Raw genomic sequence first — 20,897 nt, forward strand, 5'->3', positions numbered from 1 at the left:
TCACTGCTTTCTTCCTTTGTAATCAATACCCCCATGACCAATGATGCTTACATATGAAGGTGAAAAGACCCCAGTTCATGTGCTTTGCGCTAGTTACACATCTCTTTCCCTCATTGAGAGCACATGTCAAAATACATGTGTGATGCTAAAATAACATTTCATTTTTCTGTAATTTATAACATTAATATACAGTTCTATTCTGACCCACAGGATTCCTGTACATAATATATCAAATTTCTTCATGAAATTAGTGACTGAAAACTGGGAGAATATAAAATTTATTTAGCACTTAACCTGTATTGCTTTTTTTTCTTTCATTTTTATTTTTTATGAATCAACAAGAAGATAACGGTGAATACGGACTAGGGTCTGCTCCTTGCTTCCTTAGGTAAGTAGATCTATGCTCTGAATGTGACCGGTGCTTTATAAATAATTTCCCACTGGTGATAGTGACAATTATTTCAGTAGAAAGGGAATAGTATCATTTTAAATAATTTATATCAGTAATTGAACTTTATAAATGATTCATCTCAAAAAATAGTCTCCCTCCTTTCACCACATATGAAGTAATTTTTTGGAATTCCTACTAAAAATCTTCAAGTCAAAATATCATTTAAAAATTAAAATGCAGCATAGTGAAGAATACAGTTTTTCATTGTTTTAAAAGTGTTAGAAGTCTAAATCATATCATCCAAATCAAAATAATAGAAAGTGCTCCTTTTCCATACCCTAATGAAGGGATGTTTATAAATGCCATTACACTTTGTTATTGGAGCTTATTAGAACACAACATTTCCTGGATAACCTTGTCAAAATGAAATCAGTCCCTACAAGCTCTGGATACAATAGGCATGCTACAGCACCTTTTTCCAATAACGAGCTTTTCAGGTTAAAGGTATGTTCTATTTTCTACAAATGCAGTGTACAATAATTTCTAACTTGTCAACCTGTTTTGTTTTGTGGCAGATTCTCTTTTTAAAACTGGCACTCTGGCTCATTCAGAATGGGTTTTTGAAGCAAAATTAAGTCTAAAAAGTCCCAGAAGCCCAAGCTGCTTGTTTCTCTCTAAGGACTAGTGTTCGAAAGGGAGAAAAACTGCTACCATTTAGTCTGAACACTCTATGTCTATATGCTTTCTGTTTTTTGACACTAACTTTCCAGCGCAGTCCCAAGGTAATCAACAGTGAATCCAAGCCAAGGATTATTAAAGGAGGTACAGTGAAGGACTCGATGTATATTACAACTATTAACAAAAAAGTGTCTTTTTGATAAAAGCTATTACATTTCCTAACTTCAAAAATAATAGACAACCTTAACCTTTTTACTGATAATTGCACTAACATTAAAAGCAATTGTAGGCGGAAACATTTCCTGTATTTGTTTTTTGCCTATACAGAGAAGGACATTTATCTGTCCCCATTATAGTCAGCTCCATGTAGCAGCCTATTTGGGTTCCAGCATAAGAATGGATAACAGCACTACAGCTCTTACTTAAATGACAACCACGGGTTGACGAGGCCTCAACACACCAGTGCAAGCCTCCTCCTCAAGTCCTACAGTAACCTCATCTGCTCCATAAAAAGGAACCTTTTAAAAATTAGATTTGAATGAATCTCTTTTCATCCCTCTGATAGCTTCTACTGGTTTCACGTACTAAATGGAATCCTTACACAATAATAATAAAAATGCTGTTCTTGAAAATGAAAATTACTGCAATTTTAAACTGTAGGCGGTAACCAACAGTTCTATGCAATTACAAGAAAAGTTTATGAATAAAACCAGTCTGTTATTTGAAAAAAGTATGCATTTTTTTTCTTTTAAACTATTCCTTTACATTCCAAGCTGACAAAAGCAAAGTGAAATATAAAGTAGGGGAAAAATGCCTTTAAAGTGAATGATCTTGTATTATTTAGCTCCACCTACTTTAATACTGTGAGCCCTTTCTTAAAAACTCCATACAGGCCCTCCCTGGTGGCGCAGCGGGTTAAAGCACTGCACAAAGAAGCTTAAGCCACTTCCGCATGAGTTCGATTCCCGCCTGCCGCCTGCCCTGGAGGAGACCACATGGCGAGCCAGACCTCTCCTGACCCGCCCACTGCTCCCCTCAGCAGTGTACTTCGTCGTCGATCTGCCTGTTCTGCTCCCCACTCTGTTCCTGGTGAATCCTCTCACCCTCCGCATCTCTGGCCTGTACCCCAGTTCTGTATGAATAAATAAATAAATCTTTAAAAAAAAAAAAACTCCATACAAAGAGTAAATCAGATGATTTTTTGTTATATCCTTTAAATTGTGTGAGGATGTTAAAATTTTCCTATGGGATAATATTACTGTGGCCCATATGCAGAAAAACTGAAATCAAATGTGAATTACACAAGGGGAAGTATGAGGTACTAGAGTAAACAGTGAAGGTACTAGAACAATTAAGAAATCTGGATATCTGTGTTTTAAAAGTAGGTTCTGTAATAAAATAGCTGACAGTCATTTTGCATAAATTTTCAACTGAATTTATTTATGCTTTCCTCATCTAAAAGATGGAGAAACTAGAATTGGTTATTTATATTGTTTCCTTTTAATCAGGTACTTAAATAGTAATAGATCACATTTGATCTTCTAAAACTAAAACAACTTTTTTCAAGAAACTTGTTAAGTGCAAGTCTTCGGGTACATCGAGTTCCTAAAGGTATTGGCTCAGGTCCCAAGATACAATGCAGCAAGCTCAGAAGATGCTTCACAATGTAAATCACATAATTCTCTCAACTTAAAAAAAAAAAAAAACACCAGGTATACTTTTGGAAATGATAATGTGAATGCATTAGAAACAAAATATTAATGTCTATGGTCCTTTTTGAAGCAGAAATAACTCCTAGCATCAAGCCACTCATACCTAAGTATACATATTTAAGGTTAAAATCTCTCTTAAACTTTTGCATTGATCTTATTCCAATGTTCACTTTTCATTGTATCAATGTCCTTAATTCATACAAGGTCATCCATTGATATTCCTACATAGATTTCTCACCATAGAACTTAGAGGAAAACATCTTTCAAGTTTATTTTTGACCTATCTTCTTATCCTGGATTCTTATCCTGTATTTCTTTCATATCCTCTCATATATCCTCATGAGAGAAACCAAAGAAAAGGTTAGATGAGGACAAATGTTGAAAGCTGCCTGAGATCAGACATCATCGCAGAGTGGTTGATGAGGAGAAGGGGAAAGTAAAATAAGAAGAAGGAAGACACTATGGACTATGACTAAGTCTACCAGAATGGGGGTGAGGTGGGTGGGAACAAAGAGGAAAGGGGGCCCTCCTAAAGGATTACTGGGGCTTTGGTGTTGGGTGTGGTGAAATGCATACATATGTGATAAATATTTTTTACTACATCAATACATGAGACAAATCAACATTATGCCAATAAATGCAACAAACAAAATGCAGCACAGAGACTTTATATGGTCGTTACTCTTCTCTCCCTTGGTTTGCTCTGCAATTTAATGCTGCAAACAATAAACTACAGTTTGCATTCCTCCCTCCATTGAGTCATTCCTCTTGATGCATACAATAATCATCCACTTGCCATTCAGGGACTACAGTCTGTATTTACATATAACTTATAAATATGCAGAGGAGGTAAGCACAGCATCTTCACTCCTCTGCCATCTTACTGGACTCCTGCCTTTTTCTTTTTTAATGATATTTTTTGATGAGTGAAAATATGCAATTAAAAAAATAGCAGTGGGTTCAAGAAACCTGGAGCAAATATTCTTAAGGCTTAATAAATCTGGGCTACTTTACTATGTTACTAAACACATACAAGTTGAGAAACTTTGTCATTACACTAAAATTGGACTTATTAAGTGAAAATTTTAGTGTATTCCAGTTTTTATATACATATTTGTTGGCAGACACTTTTTGAAAAGGTAGTAAAGGAGAAGGCAGGGATGTTTCAAAGATTATTAATATTAGTTTGCTGGTCTGTAATACAACAAAACCAACAGCAGCTATTTTACAGATAATTTTGGTGCATGCATGTTAACAAACCCTCTTTGATGTAACCATAGATGGTAATTCCTAATGAAAATTAATAATGATGTTAGGCAGTGTTATGAAGAAACTTACTGAGCTTTTTTTTTTTTTTTAATATCCCTTATTACTCCTAGTATGTGGATATGGATTTGTATTTATTGATGTGCATGTATATATGTACTCATATGTATGTATTTTGTTACAGTTTTTTTTTGTTGTCGAAAAATGGACAAACATATATAGTCATTTAAGAATTATTAATTGATTGTTCTTTTGAAGGTACTGTTATATTAGCTGGAGATACAAAGACAAGGCACATAAGAACTGTTTTCAGTATAGTTCAAAGATGTAGCATATTATGCAGGACTTGGTAAAGTAGGGTAATACGGATCTGGGTTTTATGCTTGAGATAAAAAGCTTCTAGAGAATTTAATGGTGGAAAGATATAAGAAATATCATTTATAGAGCACATCTGTGTGCAAAATAAATAGGAAAGGCATCAACATGGAAACAGGGAGCTCATTAGACATCTCAGCAATCCTGGCTAGACAGGATGGTGGAGAGAAGTGGACATGCTAAGAGTATGAATTGGAAATAGCATAGACAGAACTTACTGGTGAATTGGACAGAACAGTAAAGAGGGAACAAGACTAATTTTTTCCATTCTAGAAGAAATACTTGATATGTTGTTATAATGTTTGGAAAACTGGACTGTAAGAAGTTACATAGCAAATTTCTGGTAAAACTTTTCTCTCCTGGCTAGCCATGCCTGTTTTAAAAATGAATGCCAACACTTTGCCCCATGTGCCACTGTGTATTATTTGACTCTCTATTAAAAGCCCATTGATGAACATCTGCTTTGGTAGAAAAGCTGTTTATATGCTCTACATTTTTATACAGGAACCGACAACAATGTGTTATTCCTATAGTTAAAAAAAAGCCAAAAAGCCCAAGTGTTATGGCTTCTATGCTTCTGTCCTATTTGCTTTACTATAACTGATAGAAAACTATACGTAGTGTAAGAAAATATATTTAAAATGTCAAAATGTACTGACAGACTCCTTCTAGTCAGTGATCCTTCTAGTTACACAGAAACATTTACTTCAGAGAAGTATCTCTGAATAGAATTTTTAGTTTGAAAGGTGAAACCATTATCCCTCCATGTCATGCTCATCTTAAAACAAACAAATGACATTAAGCTTCAGCTCTCTTTAATATGGCTACACAGATACACTTTTAAAAATGCTTTAGAATGAAAACAGTGCTCCTGTCTCCACTATTTGATCCCATTCTTCCTTCTGCAGAGTTCAACAGAATATTCATCCTGTCGGAGCTACGCCTTTCCCACAGGCGCCACAGCTTTCCCTGCTTATTCATGTCCAGAAATGGTATGTTTTATCTTAGCGATTAAAGGAGATACTGTTTTAAGAATCCCCAACTGGTTTACTGTCTGGAAACTTTCACCCAGAGATGAGAGCAGCGACCAACAGGCTCTTCCATTAGCACGCTGCTTGTTGCTCTATAAGGGTGTCTTTTTTATCCCCTTTTTTCCCGATGTTGTACGTTTTTCCATTTAGGCTTCTAAAGAAAGCTTCTCCAAAGGAAAAATGCTCATTATGAGTACACAGAATTAATTTACCAACTGGTAAGACTGTTTCCATGTGAGGGAACAGATTTTAGCTGAATCCCTTTTTAATGTCTGCTAGGCTGTACATCTGCCATAATTATAATTCAGGATTCCCTTTCCGGCTCCTCACCCATATGAACACAAAAAATCACTATCTTAGTTCCATTCTGATTTGTACCTCCTTGCCTACCAATACAACTAAGAAGAAAATTTCAGGTAGCCACCCTCAATGTTTCTATGTGGATAACTATAATAGTAAGCATACATGTGACTGCCAACTGTTTAGTCTAAATGTATGTTTATTATAAAGCAAAAAAGTACTTTTTTCCTTAATGTAATGCAAAGCTTCAATAGCTTTCAAATTATTCATCACCATGGTATGAATTTCTGAAACATATACTGAAAGACTGAAATGTGTATATAGAATCATATATATTTTAGCTCCATATTAAGTTTTTGAAAAAAAAAATGACACACATACAGTTCTTGTCTGCTTCAGTCACACATACAGTTCTTGTCTGCTACATTCTTCCATACATGCATTATTTACTCTGCTAAATTTAGGGCAAAATACTAAAAATCCTACAGCAATTGACTTTGTACAATTGCTAAATACTTGAAAGATGAAACTTAACTTTGAAATGATTTTTAGTGAAGAAAGACTAACCTACCTGACTCAATTTGCCTCTCTCTCATGATAAGCAAATCAACTGAAATGGAGAATCAGTACTAAGCATCGAAAGTGAACCTGCATTCACACATAGTTTCAGAAAGAGGCAAACATCTAAATGAACAACAAAGCTTGGAAGTTTGCTTTGATGCACACGTCTAATATCTCTATGTACAATTTTCTTTCTCTGTGTATTTAGATGTTTATTATTAAAAATAAAAGCAGAGTGAAATAAAGTAGATTTTGGATCTATTCTTAAAAGCTAGAGAGGCATATTTAATAGCTTACTACATTTTACTAGACCAAAACACACAGACACTTTAATATTCTTTATAACTATTAAAATTAAAAAAAAATTGAAGCTTTCTTTTTGTAATGGTTCTTAGTATTTAATAATAAAAAGTGTTGGATCCTATTCTGTATTTACAGTACTTTAGAGTAGGTTATCTTGGAAACATAAAAAAGCAATATCAAACCTTTCATCAGCATTCATTTCAATAGATATGTGAACAAATAAACAAACTATCACTCTCAAGTTATTTTTTTGGAATATCAAGTTAGAAACTATCAGCTGGTTGATATTACAAACATATAAGCAAACACTTTTATCCTAATTTACATTCTATTATGATAATACTAGTTATAGGGAGCTTTATTTTATAGTCTTAAAGGTGAAAATTTCTAGAAAAGCAAACATACAGGAGTGAAAATGTGGAAATGTACATAGTAGACAATTTCATTCAAAAAGCAGAAGTTAAGATCATGAAGAAGTAATGAATTATTATAACAAAAGGATTAAGTTAGAGCACTGGCAAAATAATTTACTAAAGCTAACAAACACTCTACTGAATAGGATATATGCACACCACACATTCACAAGGGACTGGCATCTGAGATCTAAAAAGAACTCATACAACTCAACAAAAAAGAAAACAAACAGTCCAATCAAAAAATGGGCAGAAGAGCTACCCAGGTACTTCTCCAAAGAAGACTACCAGATGGCCAACAGACACATGAAAAAATGCTCATCATCACTTATTGTCAGAGAAATGCAAATCAATGAGATACCACCTCACACCTGTAAGAATGACCCAACTTTGAAAGGCCAGAAACATAAGAGTTGGTGAGGCTGTGGAGAAAAAGGAGAGCAGTACAAAGACCTTAGAAATCTGATGTAGAACTGACACTACTGAGGCGAAGGGGAGAGAATAAAATGAGGAGAGAGCACCATGTATTATGGACATTTTGACGAAGTTCATGGTGCAGTAACAGCACCTAAAAAAGAGATTTTATACCCCTAAACTGTTTACAACACTAAACCAATGTTGCTTCAATAAAAAATAAACTTTTTGGAAAGGTTATTATGGTAATAGGAAAAGTAAATTTGAAGAGAGATGGAGAACATCATGAACATCTTTCTGGGATAATGTATCTAATTGTTATAAGTGACACATCCCTGAGTTAGGTTCTGGGTGAAGTGTATTCTCCAGTGAAGCTCTAACAAGACTTCCTGATGAACTTTTCTATAATCTAGACCTGTCATAGTACAACTATTGGTAGAAGATGTCACTTCACTTTTACCGCTAATACTGTAATTCATCCCAAAGATGAAATAAAGGCTCTGAGACTGGAGATGATACTAAACAGTTCTGGAATCTCATCTTTGTCCACATTCCATTTGTATTTTGCACAGTGTTATGAATTTCCCCAGAATGAGTGTGAGGACATGTCATCAGGGAGAAGTTGTAGGGTTTAGGGAATATTATTAGTGTTTCTCATTTTCTATATTCTTTTTCAAAATTTCCTAGGCAGTTTGTTTCTCATTCTTTCAGAATGATAGTTTTTAAATAATAAGTAAAGTAAAACTAGCCTAACATAATTCATGATTCTCTGCAGCTATTTCTTGCAAGATAAATATGTATACATATTTTTAGTGGATGATGAAGATTTGGGTAGGCTTTGCTTGGCAAAAAAAAATATTTTACTCAAGCCATTGAACTTTGAATTTGAGAAAAAGGATGATTAGAGCTTTATACTGATCTCCTTAAATTAATAATTTGCCATATTGAATTTTTAGGGATCTTACCTATTGCTTAGGTAGCAAGAATTTATAATTATATTGTATTTCAATAAAGACAACCTAATTTATGCTCTAGGTGCCATTCAGGAAAAAACATTGCGAGTAAATTATAAGCAACTCTTGGGTAAATTTTATAGCATAACATTAGATTAAGATTGCCATCAGTATCATAAAGCTATGAGTAATATTTTAATAATAATAATCTTTTTCATACCTCTGTTCTTAGTATTGTACAGGAGATATCCATTAGGATGTACACAAATTGTTTATGAAAAGCTCAGTGTTGTTTTTATTCTTTTTTCAAATTCCAGACATGGGGACTACAGTCTTATAGACTCTAGCCACCTATATCGTACATTCATTTTCTTATACTCTTTTCCTATTTTGTAGTTATTTGAACATTTAAATTATTTTTATGCTAAGCTATAAACTTCTTGAGTATAAATTACCTTTGCTTCAATAGTGCCTTTGTACTTAGTTCATAAGTACAAAATAGAGGAGGAATATTTTTATTATTGATCCCAGTTATTCAAATGTTAAATCAATGGTGGAACTGCTTAGTTGAAGATCATTGATATGAAAGTAATAAGCCATTCTAAATAAGTTAATAACATGCCAATGAAGTCATGAGGATGACTTCAATAGTTTCATACAGTTGAAAAAACAAACAAACAAAAACTAGTTTGCTCACATGTTAAGGATAACTATGGCTGTCAATTAATATTAATGTTTTCATTGCTGAACATGTTACTGAATAATGCTACTTTCTTTCCTAATGGAACCTCTGCAGTGAAAATGTTTCATAAATATCATGTTTTATCCTACAGACATTTGTATACTAAATTTTGTTAAGTCTTTCATTGAAGATGAATTTTAGACAGGCAGGTTCAAATTGCAATCTAGTTGTAATGCTGAAATTTGCAAAGATGTAATTAGGAGGGGGGAAAGACCCTCCAATGTCCATAACACAAAATGTCACTCTGTTAACAATTAAATGTGATAACATTTAAATTATGCACTCCTAGTGACACCCAAAGAATGAAATCTAACCATTAGGATGGCATCTAGATAGCAGATGATTTCACAGGAAAGTATTCAGACCTCCATCAAGTTAAGAATCAATAGAATCTAGGCAACTGTGGTAGTCAAAGACAACAGTCACTGCTCATGAAAGGCCCTTCTATGTTAGCACTATATTAAATTATCACAGCTAATGTAAAATCAACCTTGGTGTAAAAGATAAAAGGGTAAAGTTCTCACAAATGATCACTTATCACTCTGCTCTGAAATGCACACAGCATTCATTACAGATCGAAACGCCACTCAAATTTCATCATTTAGTAGGGTTTTGAAACAGGCAAACCATTAACAGAAGAGAGTAGCTTTTTATATTTATACAACCAGTGACTAATGAACATTATACCCTGTGTGCAAAGGGGAAAAAAAAACAACTTTATTTTGTAATGAACCCAATTGAAGCCCTTTTTAAACACAGTGCAATATGGTTTCACTGTTTCATCGAACCTCTCATTACTTGTGTCAATAATCCTAGGTAAACTACTGTTGAACTTCACAGCATTTATCTAGCAGCATGAATAGCATTAATCTATGGGGTGCCTTTGATGAATTGTAGTTCAAAAAGCAAGGCCAAAAATGACTTCTTACAAAGTGCTTAGAGAAGTATTTATTAGAAACATGTCAACTGCCAACTACCTAAATGCAGCTTGGCTATTTAGGAAACCATGCTGTTGGCTAGCTTGCAAACACTGGGAAACACAGGAATGTTCCCCTCTTGAATTACTTTAAAAAAATGAATGACATACTTTTTATCTAAATATATATATTTTTTTCTGTCATTTCCCTTATAATTCTCTATATTTTTATGTCATATTGCTTTTGATACAATGTGACATACTGTATACATGCCCTCTGGTTCCTTGAAACTGAATGTGAGACTATCACTTAGAAAGAAAAGAGAATCAGACGGCACTTATGTGACTGCAGGGTGTAAACATCCAGGTCAGCATGAGCTGAAAGCTACTCCTGGATTATACGCTGAGGATCTAACTTATCTTCTTGACAGGGCCACTACTATATTCCTTTTGGCAGTAAGCCCGGCGTGGGGTGTCCACAGGGCTTTACCATATTTAATTCTGATTTATCAGTCTAATTTGATTAGGCTGATCTTTACCCAAAGTTGAAATTTGTACAATTCAGGAGATGCTGGAAACCAATCTCGTCGCTCAACTCCACTATCATGAAGTTTATATGTGAACACTATTCACATGAGACTTCATTTTCTTCAATAACAAATTAGTAATAAGAATTGAAGGACTGTATGTACTAAAGTGAGTTGAATATAGAAAAGTCATATGGTGACTTAATATTTCACCTTTTCTTCAATTTTGGCCTGCATCATAATGACATAAATACCTTGGAAGAAAACATAAAGAGGATTAACTCATTCCCTAAAATTAAATCTCTTTATAGAAAATTGGACTTTGTCCCTTAAACTTCTGGGGAGTGATACAGATCTAACCTGTGATGCTTAAGTCATTTTAGTTAGATTCATGAAAAAGATATCATAGGATCATACTCTTTCCATGATTTTTAAAATCCATTGGATTTAATATAGCATTGTGTTTTACACAATACTTCTTCAGACTATTGTATAGTATACAGAACATAAAACTAGTCTTAGAAAAATTTTTCCTGGTGAAATATATAAGAAGAAATATAACATTTGTCTGGAAATTCACAATTCACTCTGAACGGAAAACATGCTTTTTACTGTCCTGCCCAATTTTGTGGATGACAGCATTTGTGTCTCATAAAAGTGCAATTCCATCTACTCATATGTTAAAGCTACCTTGTAAACAGCTATTTTGCTTTTGTTAGTTAAGAAAAACAGATTTTTTTCAGTTGTGGGTACCGACACTTCTTTCTGCCATTTTGTTATATTTAATAAAATTCAGAGACTAGGGTAGATAAGAAAAGAAAATTGTGTTCCAAATTAATGATAATAATAAATCAATGCAATTCTCATTAATAATGTAAAGCTCTGTATGCTATATCTTAAATCAAGTTAAGGTGATTATAATGTATATTTTTATGATAATACACCAAAATTAACTGAATGATTGTGATTTATAACTAAAAGCAGTTTTTTGGTAAAATTTGAAGACAACCACTAATACCATTTACTAGTCACCAATAAAAATCATATAATATTTTTGTAGTAAAGAAAATATTTTCAAAAATAACTTATTTTTATTATATGTTGCAATTTTATTTTATTAGTTTAACTTAAACATATTGACTGTGTATCTTGGTGAAATTATACTTATAAGAAGTTCTTCTGAAAGAAAAAGAGAACCTGGTGAATTGTGTTCTAAAGATTTGAAAGATTTTAATAAATTTAAACAGATTTTTAAGTCATTCATCCCTTAGTGTATAACGATAATCAAAAATGTACTCACCATGCACAATGAGAACATACTCTGCACTGCTTTGGCCAATGGTGTTTGTGGCTTCACATCGATAAGTACCATTATCCGTCTTATTCAGGAAAAGAATGTTTAGCTCCCTACCACTCACAACCATTCGATCAGGATCTGGTAATTCTCCGCCATCCTTTGTCCACAAAACAGGTTCTGGCCTAGTGGATTTAAACATGCATATAGATAGGTAAAAAAGAAAGATTACATAGTCTGTAGTTTAAGTAAATTAAGCAATTTATAAATATTTCAGACTTATTTTGCACCCATGTGTTAAACTCTATAATGTACCAAAAGGACCTTCATATACTCAGAATATATGGAGATAGGCAGAGATAATTTAATTTTATTTAACTGAAAAGACACACAAGGAAGAAATCTGTTGAGTTATAGCAATCACTAAATAAATCACTCACTAATCACTACTGTCCTGGGTAATGTGGCCCTGATTATACTGCTTAATGGTTCCTATTTCCTACTATCTGCGTATCTGCCCTTCACTAGTGGAACAACCTTTCTTAGAGGTATCTGGAATTAAACGTTAGCAATTGAGGTGTCACTGTGGCGCAGCTTTACCTAAAATCATTAGAACTTCCCTCTCCTCTTCTTTAATTCTGCTTTTTTAAAACTGTCCTAATGTTTTTTCATGACAATTCTTTTTCTCCCCAGTTTTACAGATGACAGTTAACATTAAATAACATTGTTTTATTTTATGTTGCACAGTATGATTTGTGTGTATGTAAGTATATGTATGTGTGTGTATATACACACACACATATCTTTAGATGACTACTACCATAAGTTTGGTTAACATACATTATCTCCCACTATTCAAATTTTTCTTGTTATGAGAACTTTTAATATATAATCTTTTCATAATTTTCAAATATAGAATACAGATTTGTTAACTCTAGTCACTATATTGTATATTACACACCCAAACTTAGCCAGGAAAAATGACTAAAAGCAACCTAAATCAGAAAGAAAAAAATAAGACTGTCTTACTTTCTAAATAAATTTCTATTAAATAAAGACTAAAAAAAAAAAAAAAGTATGAGACCTAATGAACCGATTGTATAAAGTTTCAGGATACAAAATCAACATATAAAAATCAATTGCATTTTTATACATTTAACAACAAACTATCAGAAATAGAAACTATGAAAACAGACCCGTTTATAATTGCATTAAAGGAAAAAAATACATAAGAAAAAAATTAACCAAAGAGATGAAAGATATATACACTGAAAACTATAAGACATTACTGAAAGCAGAGAGAATGATGAAATAAACTGCTGAGAATCACAGCAGACAAGGAGGAGAAGTATACTGTGCCATGTGGGTTACCTCCCTTGGCCAGGGATTGAACTTGAGCTGTGGTGGCTGCAGATAGCTTTGTAGTGCTGTGCTTTAACCCACTGAGTCACCAGGGAGGGTCTTGAAGATATATTTTTCTAAAAAAAACTTTTATAAGATGAAGGTAAAAGTTTTGACTAAACCATAATAAATACTGGAAATAGTACCAAGGCAAAATTATGAAATAATAGTGAGTCACTTAATCTAAGTAATAAAAACACTTGAAAAAAGCCAGGATGAAGAAAGATATCATCAGGAAAATATTCATGAAACTTCTCAAATAATATTCTATAAAGATAACAAAAAATCTAATTACATACCAAAAAATTGGGAAAAATACAGAAAAAAAACAAGCAATTATTATACAGAGATTGCAATCTCAAAGTTGCCTTTACTAAAAGGCAAAACACTAATACTTCTTAACTTGTTTCATATACCCCATATTTACCATTTATTCTTTGACTTTGCTAATTTCAATTTCTTTAAATATTTGTGTATTTATGCCCACAGAACTGGGGTACTTATTAGTGGTGCACAGGCGGTGAGAGGATTCACCAGAGGCAGAGTGGGAAACAGACAGACAGATGAATGAAGTACACTACTGAGGGGAGCAGAAGGCAGATCAGGAGAGGTCTGCTGCACCATGTGGATCACCTCCAGGGCCGGGAATCAAACCGGCACTGAGGCGGCTTCCACCAGCTTGCAGTGCTGTATCCTAAGCCGTTGTGCCACCAGGGACAGCGCTACTAATTTCAATTTTAATACTGATACTCTGGATAATTTTGTTCTATGTACATCATTAACATCATTTGAAGGACAATAGTATAAAATATGACTTGGTACACACATATCTGAAATAGCAGAAATTTTACCATTCCTATAAATCACATCAAGCTATATTAAAAATAGCAGTTATATTAAGGATAGCTTGATTTTTAAAAGACACATCCTTAAAATACCACTAAATAGAAGTGTTTTATTGTATGGAGACAATATATTTTTGGTGTATAAGTTGGAATTTTTAGACATATATAGATATCATTAAAAACCTGTACCACACATTTCCACATATTCAACATTACACCCCCCACTCTCATAATTTTTCTTTCCTTATGTTCAATCATGTCTTAAAACATACAACTCTCTGAATATGTATTTAAGTTTTGATATAATTTTTATTGTGTATATAGAAATGAAGTTACATACAAAGTATTCAAATTGTCAGTTTGTGTTTAAACACTTTTTTCCTAAAGTCATTTCTTTTTTAAACAAAATAGTAAAAGACTGTGACTATGGATAACAGGAGACTGTAGCAGTATATCTCACTGCTGACACTAACATTGGATTATTCTTGATCCTACTCTATATGGTAAATATTTAACACCATAAGATGCAATTTTAATGAAATGCAGGTTAGAGCTTAATGCATCAATTATAAATAGCCCACACATATTCTGATTAATGCTTAAAATGTTCAAGTTTTTTAATATCACCAGAAAAATATTAAGTGGTTTAGCAAATCTTGATACAATTTGTGTTCCATCTTAATAAAGAGGGCCCCTAGGCTTTCTCTAATTGGAACCCAGAAATGATTGAGTTTCTTGTTGGAAATGAATAACAATCTTCCCTGCTGTTCAGGCAACCAAAGGAGATCATTTAAAAAGTGGCCCCAGTTTACAGTTTCTGTGTGATAAGGCTGAAAAGAGTAGAAGCTACAGGAATAACAGGACAGGGACACAGCATAAGGCATGAGTTAACACTAGAATTCCATGGCGAGAACATTAACATAGACAATCTAGAGGGTTCCACCTTGGAAAGTTCAAATAATTAGAGTTTGGAAATCTTGATAAGATGAAACTAGATTTATTCTCTTGTCTAACAAATATGTAGGGCTAAAAAGAGGCTTGATTTTCCTATGCATTAAGGACTTTTTGCAGCAATTTCTTCCTAGGGTTAGAGAAAAGAACAAGAGGATAAAAATGAAAAAACAAACAAACAAACAAAACAAAAAACAAACAAACAAAAAAACCCCAACAACTATATTCTCTTGTATTATAAAGTCTTGATGAAGTTTTTCTTTCTTTTTTTAAATCTTTATATATATTTTAAAATTTTGTTGCTCAGTGTTTTGTTTTATACATAGCTAATAAAATATTCTCAGATAGCTTTAACAACTATTTACATGTAAATAGGAATTATCAAAGCTCTTCAGACCACCATTCTTTAATACCTTGCATGCAATCCTGATAACTAATTTCCACGAAACTGGTTAGTATTGGGGCATTATTCTGTAAAGTTTTGCTATTGTAACAGTTCTCCTAATTCTTTCAAATGTGTATGGGACCATCCATTCATTAGGCATGAATGAGACGAGAACCTTACCATCTAGTCCTCAAGCCCTCATCCTCTCTTCTCTTGTTTCATTAAAAAAAAAAAAAAGTTGGAAGTTCATTTATGGAAAAATAATTCCTACACTACAGGTCTCCAAGGTAAAGAATTCTGATGTTCTTGCATAAATAGACAGCAGTAAAAATCTTTCACATTTTGGAATGAATGCACCTCTAGCATCTTCCTTTTCTAAATGATTTCTACGTTGGGATCTTTAGTGTCTTTTCCTTCATAAGTACAATCCATGATCAGTGTTAATACTAAAATGAATCATATGAAAATAAAACTTTTCTAGATGAAAGAAAAAAAGTCACTAGTGATATTCAAGTAAAGGTCTTGTTCTAACTCAAAGACAAAAGATAGACATTTACAAATAAACAACTATGTTTCTTTTGAAATAAGACAGAAGAAACTCACATTTAATAATTTGGTGACTTTTGTACTTATATTGCACCTGAAGATGACTACTGCCTTTAAATCACTTTGGAAAATTTACAGGTGCTATGTGTGATTCAAGTTTTTATACCAGGGAGATTTTTTTAAGCCAAATTTCCTTCCATCTCTTGTGATATTTTAATTCTAAAATCATAGAAGGTGGTAGGAGTTATAGAAACATCTTGAATCTTTTTTCTACTTTAAGCAAATATTCCAAGTCAAGAAATTATACAGAAGTGACTACATAAAACTCTGTGTTTATGATATCGAAGATTTAGGGAAATGGAGGTGAAGAAGTTAAATGCAAACTTACTGACAGTGGGTCTGAAATTGAGCTTAAGTAGAAAATGTCATGCTTACTGGGTTCGAGTAAGATGTGTTCTATGAGAATATTTGACTTGGCATTCCTCATTGATATACTGAAATCACAATGATAAATGATTGCTCAACCATGTTTAATCATAAGAAGAATAAGAAAAAGAAGAAAAAAATTGGAAGTTTGGATTGCTTATTTTTTAAGAAAATATATCTATATGGCAAGTTCCAGTAGTAGACTTTCTTAAAGCTGTGGCAATGTTAGCAATAATATTTAGCAATAAATATTTCTCAGAGGAGGATATTATTGGCAAACAGGAAGAAATAGAAAGGAAATACTTGTGAAGCTATTTATTATTCCTATTTAAAAACATATAGTTATTTTGCTACTCAGGACCAAAGAGATGTTTCTGAACATAAATTGAAAATAATATTTCATATAATTTCAAAGTGATATTTATTGTAAAAATATTGATCAGTTCTTTTGGAGAGTACATAAAGCTGTGATTTTAACCCATTACATTAGACTTCTGTCCATTTTAATTATAATTTGTTTTCCTTTTATCCCTGAATTAATTTTATTATTTTATTGTGTAATTCTTAAAACATCAAATAACTTGTACTCTAGTTGTTAACTAGAGTAAAGGTCTTGTTCTAACTCAAAGACAAAAGATAGACATTTACAAATAAACAACTATGTTTCTTTTGAAATAAGACAGAAGAAACTCACATTTAATAATTTGGTGACTTTTGTACTTATCGCAATTTTACTTATCGCAATAGAAAGTGATTTTAAAACATAATCAATTAATTTTTCTATCTTTGTAAGAGAAAACTTCAGAAACATTTATAGTAGTCTATCATTTTCTGGGTTTATCAGAAAATGTTAAATTCTTATACTTTTGTCTTGAGACAAATAAGGGATCAATGGGCATTTTTATTGATTTCAAATACTCTTATATTCTTGATCAGGTAATTTATAAGTGTTCAAAATTATCATCAAACAATTATTTACATAAGAAAATTTGTGCACTTATTTTAACCAGGAGTCATCAGGGATATAAGGAAAATAAATATGTAATCTATGTGACACTGTACTTTAGTATTTATATGATATATGTTGCCAAATAACTAAAATGCTAGCTAGGACATAGTAAATGGCATAAGTGATTTAAAAACCACCATCCAGATCTGTCACGCCTATATTAAAGCCATTGCAATAGACTTATGAAATACATAATTGTTGATTAATGTCTTTATTTATGTTAGGACTTCAAGTGGTTAAGGATGGAAGATGTCAGTTTAAGATGAACCAGACTCTGATAGAAGGCTTGCTCTCCAGAGGTCATATTTTTGAATAAGTGTATTTAAATGTAGTGAATATCATGAAAATAATAAGAGTTAATAGGTATTGTTATTGAATATAGGATAAAAAAATTAGGATAAAAAAAAAAAGGATAAAAAAATTAAGAAAGGACTCACTATGCTCATAAAGAATTTAGTCCAACACAAAAATCATAAAACAAAATGCTTTAGTATTAGATCAGAAGGCTAGTGATCTCATTAATATATGAGAGAGAATGGAATACAGAAGGGCTCAATCTGATCATAAAGAACAAGGAAAAAAAAACAAAGTAAGAAAAATTGGGATATAGATATGGGGGGTAAAACACTACCCTCAAAATCTGAACATTTGAAATAGGCAACAAAGAGCTTAGAATGCTAGTCTAAAAATCTAGACATTTTGAAAACTATAAATATTGCTAAAACTTTGAAGAAATGTATATTCCTGATTACTATTCTTTTAAAGCAATGCAAAAATATCTGAAAAAGGAAATTCAGTCTGCAAATATATATAGCTTAAAGAGAGAAAAGAAGGTAATGCATGAAGTTGGAATAACAAAAAAGGAATGCACAAAGTAATAACAGATCTTTTTGATAACAGAAGAACTCTTAGGCTAGCAAACATGATCTTTAAAGCCAGAAAATGTATGATCAGGAAGACAGAGGAGAAATTCTCTTTATTTTGTCCTCTCTACATCATTGGAAAAATCTTACTCCTAAGTAAGTAAAAATGACAATGTAAAATCACCAGACTCACAAACTGCTAACCAAAATATAAAGCATAAACCAGGGTAAAAACAAATTAAGACAGAGAAGAAAGTGTAGGTTGATGTTTTCATTTGAGACATGATACATTCAAGTACTTAAGCAAACTCAAAAAAAAAAAAAAAACACACAAAACGCATCTCTATTGAGAAATAAGGAAATGAGAAATTAGGAATCAAAGTGAAGGGCAAGACTAGAAAATTTTACAGAGCTCAGTCGAACTGGTATCCAAACTCAAGAAAGAAATAAAATTAAAAAAGAACAGATTACCAAAATCTTGAAATGCTATTACTTAGAAGATGGGAAATATAAGAGTCTAATGTTTAAGAAATCTAAGAAAAGTCAAAAGGGTATAATGTCAAAGGAACAAGAAAAAATCTCTTTAAAAATTAATTGACCAAATATTTACCTTATAACAGATCGGGTACCTTTACTTCTCAGTTCTCTGATTTGCTCACATTCACTCATTATTTTCTTAGCTCCATCTCAGTCAAGATTGCACAATAAATGTCATTTTGCTACCTTAAATAACTCATTTTTCCCATCACATTTTTCCATCTATTCAGCTCAATGTTCTACTACAGTAAATCTTTCAGTCCTACCTAATAGACCCACAATTTTACCATTATTCTTCAGTACCATCCTAACTTTATTTTTTTTTAACCTAGTCTTGCAATATAACTATATACATTTTCTTTTCTGTATTCAATGTTTTTCTGGTTAATGTTCTGTCTTAATGAACTAAACATTTCCATTTTCTTTATGTCTTTATGAGAACATCTAAACAAGCTAAAGAGAAATGAGATAGCAAATATTTTAGCTTAGGTATATAACTCTTTAATATAATATATATTTTTGCAAAATCTACATTTGCTGGTTTGATCATTTGTTAAGTTGGCTCTGTCTTAACATTCCAAGTGTTTAGAACTGGAATAATTCAGAAATTGAAGAGAACAAAGGAGAAGCTTGAAGAAATTACCCTCATCAAGGAAATTCTTTAACAACTTTTATTTTAAATATAATTTTTTTCACTGCTTTTCTACCCTGTTGTGATTGTGTGTACTGATTAGTAGATGAGGACATCTTTGTATAGCTGTGTGTGTGTGAAAAAAAAGATTAAGATTAAATTTTTCCTCATTGGTTTCCACTGCTCATAGCACTTAGTGATTTATTCAATCTTTTGCTTTGTCCTCATCATTATGACTTTGTACTTTTTCAGCATAGATAAAATTGCTTTTCACTTAAAAATTGTGTAGGAATTGGAATCTTTTTTTCTATTTTGCTTTTTGCAGTTTGAGAATCCATTAATGTCTATCGAAAAGCTGAACAATAAAAGCCCTGACTCAAATATCACTAAAAGTAGTTCTGTCTGATGTAGTCAAAGGAACTTAAAACAGTAAGAAATGAAATCAGTTTGAAGTGGGAAATTCAAGTTTATTTATTCTACTAAGTTGCAACTTGAAACTCTAATTTTGAGTATATCTACTTATAAATTCCTGAAATCAACTATTTCACTTGTATACTGTCACACTGAAGTTTAGATTTGACTTGACAATGACATGAACATTAATATTAACTTCAACATTACATTTACAACCTCAATAGCAAATAAGAAACAGATATTTTCTATCCCGACTATTCTGAGTTTATGCTCTATGAGTATGATTTTTTAATTTACTTCAAGTTTAAAAAAATATAGTTCAAAAATAAAATGACCTATATGCAGGAGTAAGTGCTCTTTAGAAAACTTGAAAACAATGTCATTTTTAAAGTAACTGTGAAATTGTGGGCCACTTTTAATGATAAGTAGTGCTCATTGATGACTATTTTAATATTTTTGAGAAACAAAGCAATCATACTACAAACTATATAATACCAGTCAATTTGGCAAACAGAAGATTATCCCCAGAAAAGATAAGATTGCTATGACCCTGAAGGAGTGACAGCTTTTAACACAGAGGAAAATATTCCAAATTTTGATAAATGCTTAAGCTAATCTCTCAAGGACTTTGTTTTAAAGCAAAACAATTACGTGCGCTTTATCTATACTTAACAATTCTAGACTTTGGTAAACACAGAATATTAATTCCTGGTTAAAAGATCAATAAATCTTGAGTAAACATGCATTCCCTCAACCAAGCAGTAATAAATCCCTCTGATTTGTACATTAAGCTTAAAATCTCTTGATATATTTAAAAATTATCACCCTAAGATATTATTTTTGAATCTAGTTGAAAATTAGTTACTCCTTAAAATATTCTTTCATAAAGCTAGATAGGAACATTTTCATTTCTTTGAATCAATAACTTATGAGTCTGAGTTTCTGAGAATCTGCCAATTTATCAACCTGTGTACATTATAAGGACAATTTGATAGCTATATATAATGTAGCTG

At 32.2% G+C, this 20,897-nt stretch overlaps 1 protein-coding gene across 2 annotated transcripts in view; it reads right to left on the minus strand.

Annotated features, from left to right (window-relative positions):
• The window catches only part of CADM2 (cell adhesion molecule 2), an 886,897-nt gene that overhangs the window by 72,398 nt on the left and 793,602 nt on the right, over positions 1–20,897 (minus strand). For both annotated transcript variants that reach the window (XM_012732903.1, XM_012732909.1), the window contains one exon: positions 11,883–12,061. In XM_012732903.1, the coding sequence (XP_012588357.1) occupies positions 11,883–12,061 (179 nt within the window). The remainder of the gene's footprint in view (positions 1–11,882; positions 12,062–20,897) is intronic.

The sequence above is a fragment of the Condylura cristata genome, unplaced genomic scaffold (genome assembly GCF_000260355.1).
Source record: "Condylura cristata isolate star-nosed mole 26May11 unplaced genomic scaffold, ConCri1.0 scaffold00003, whole genome shotgun sequence".
NCBI lineage: Eukaryota > Metazoa > Chordata > Mammalia > Eulipotyphla > Talpidae > Condylura > Condylura cristata.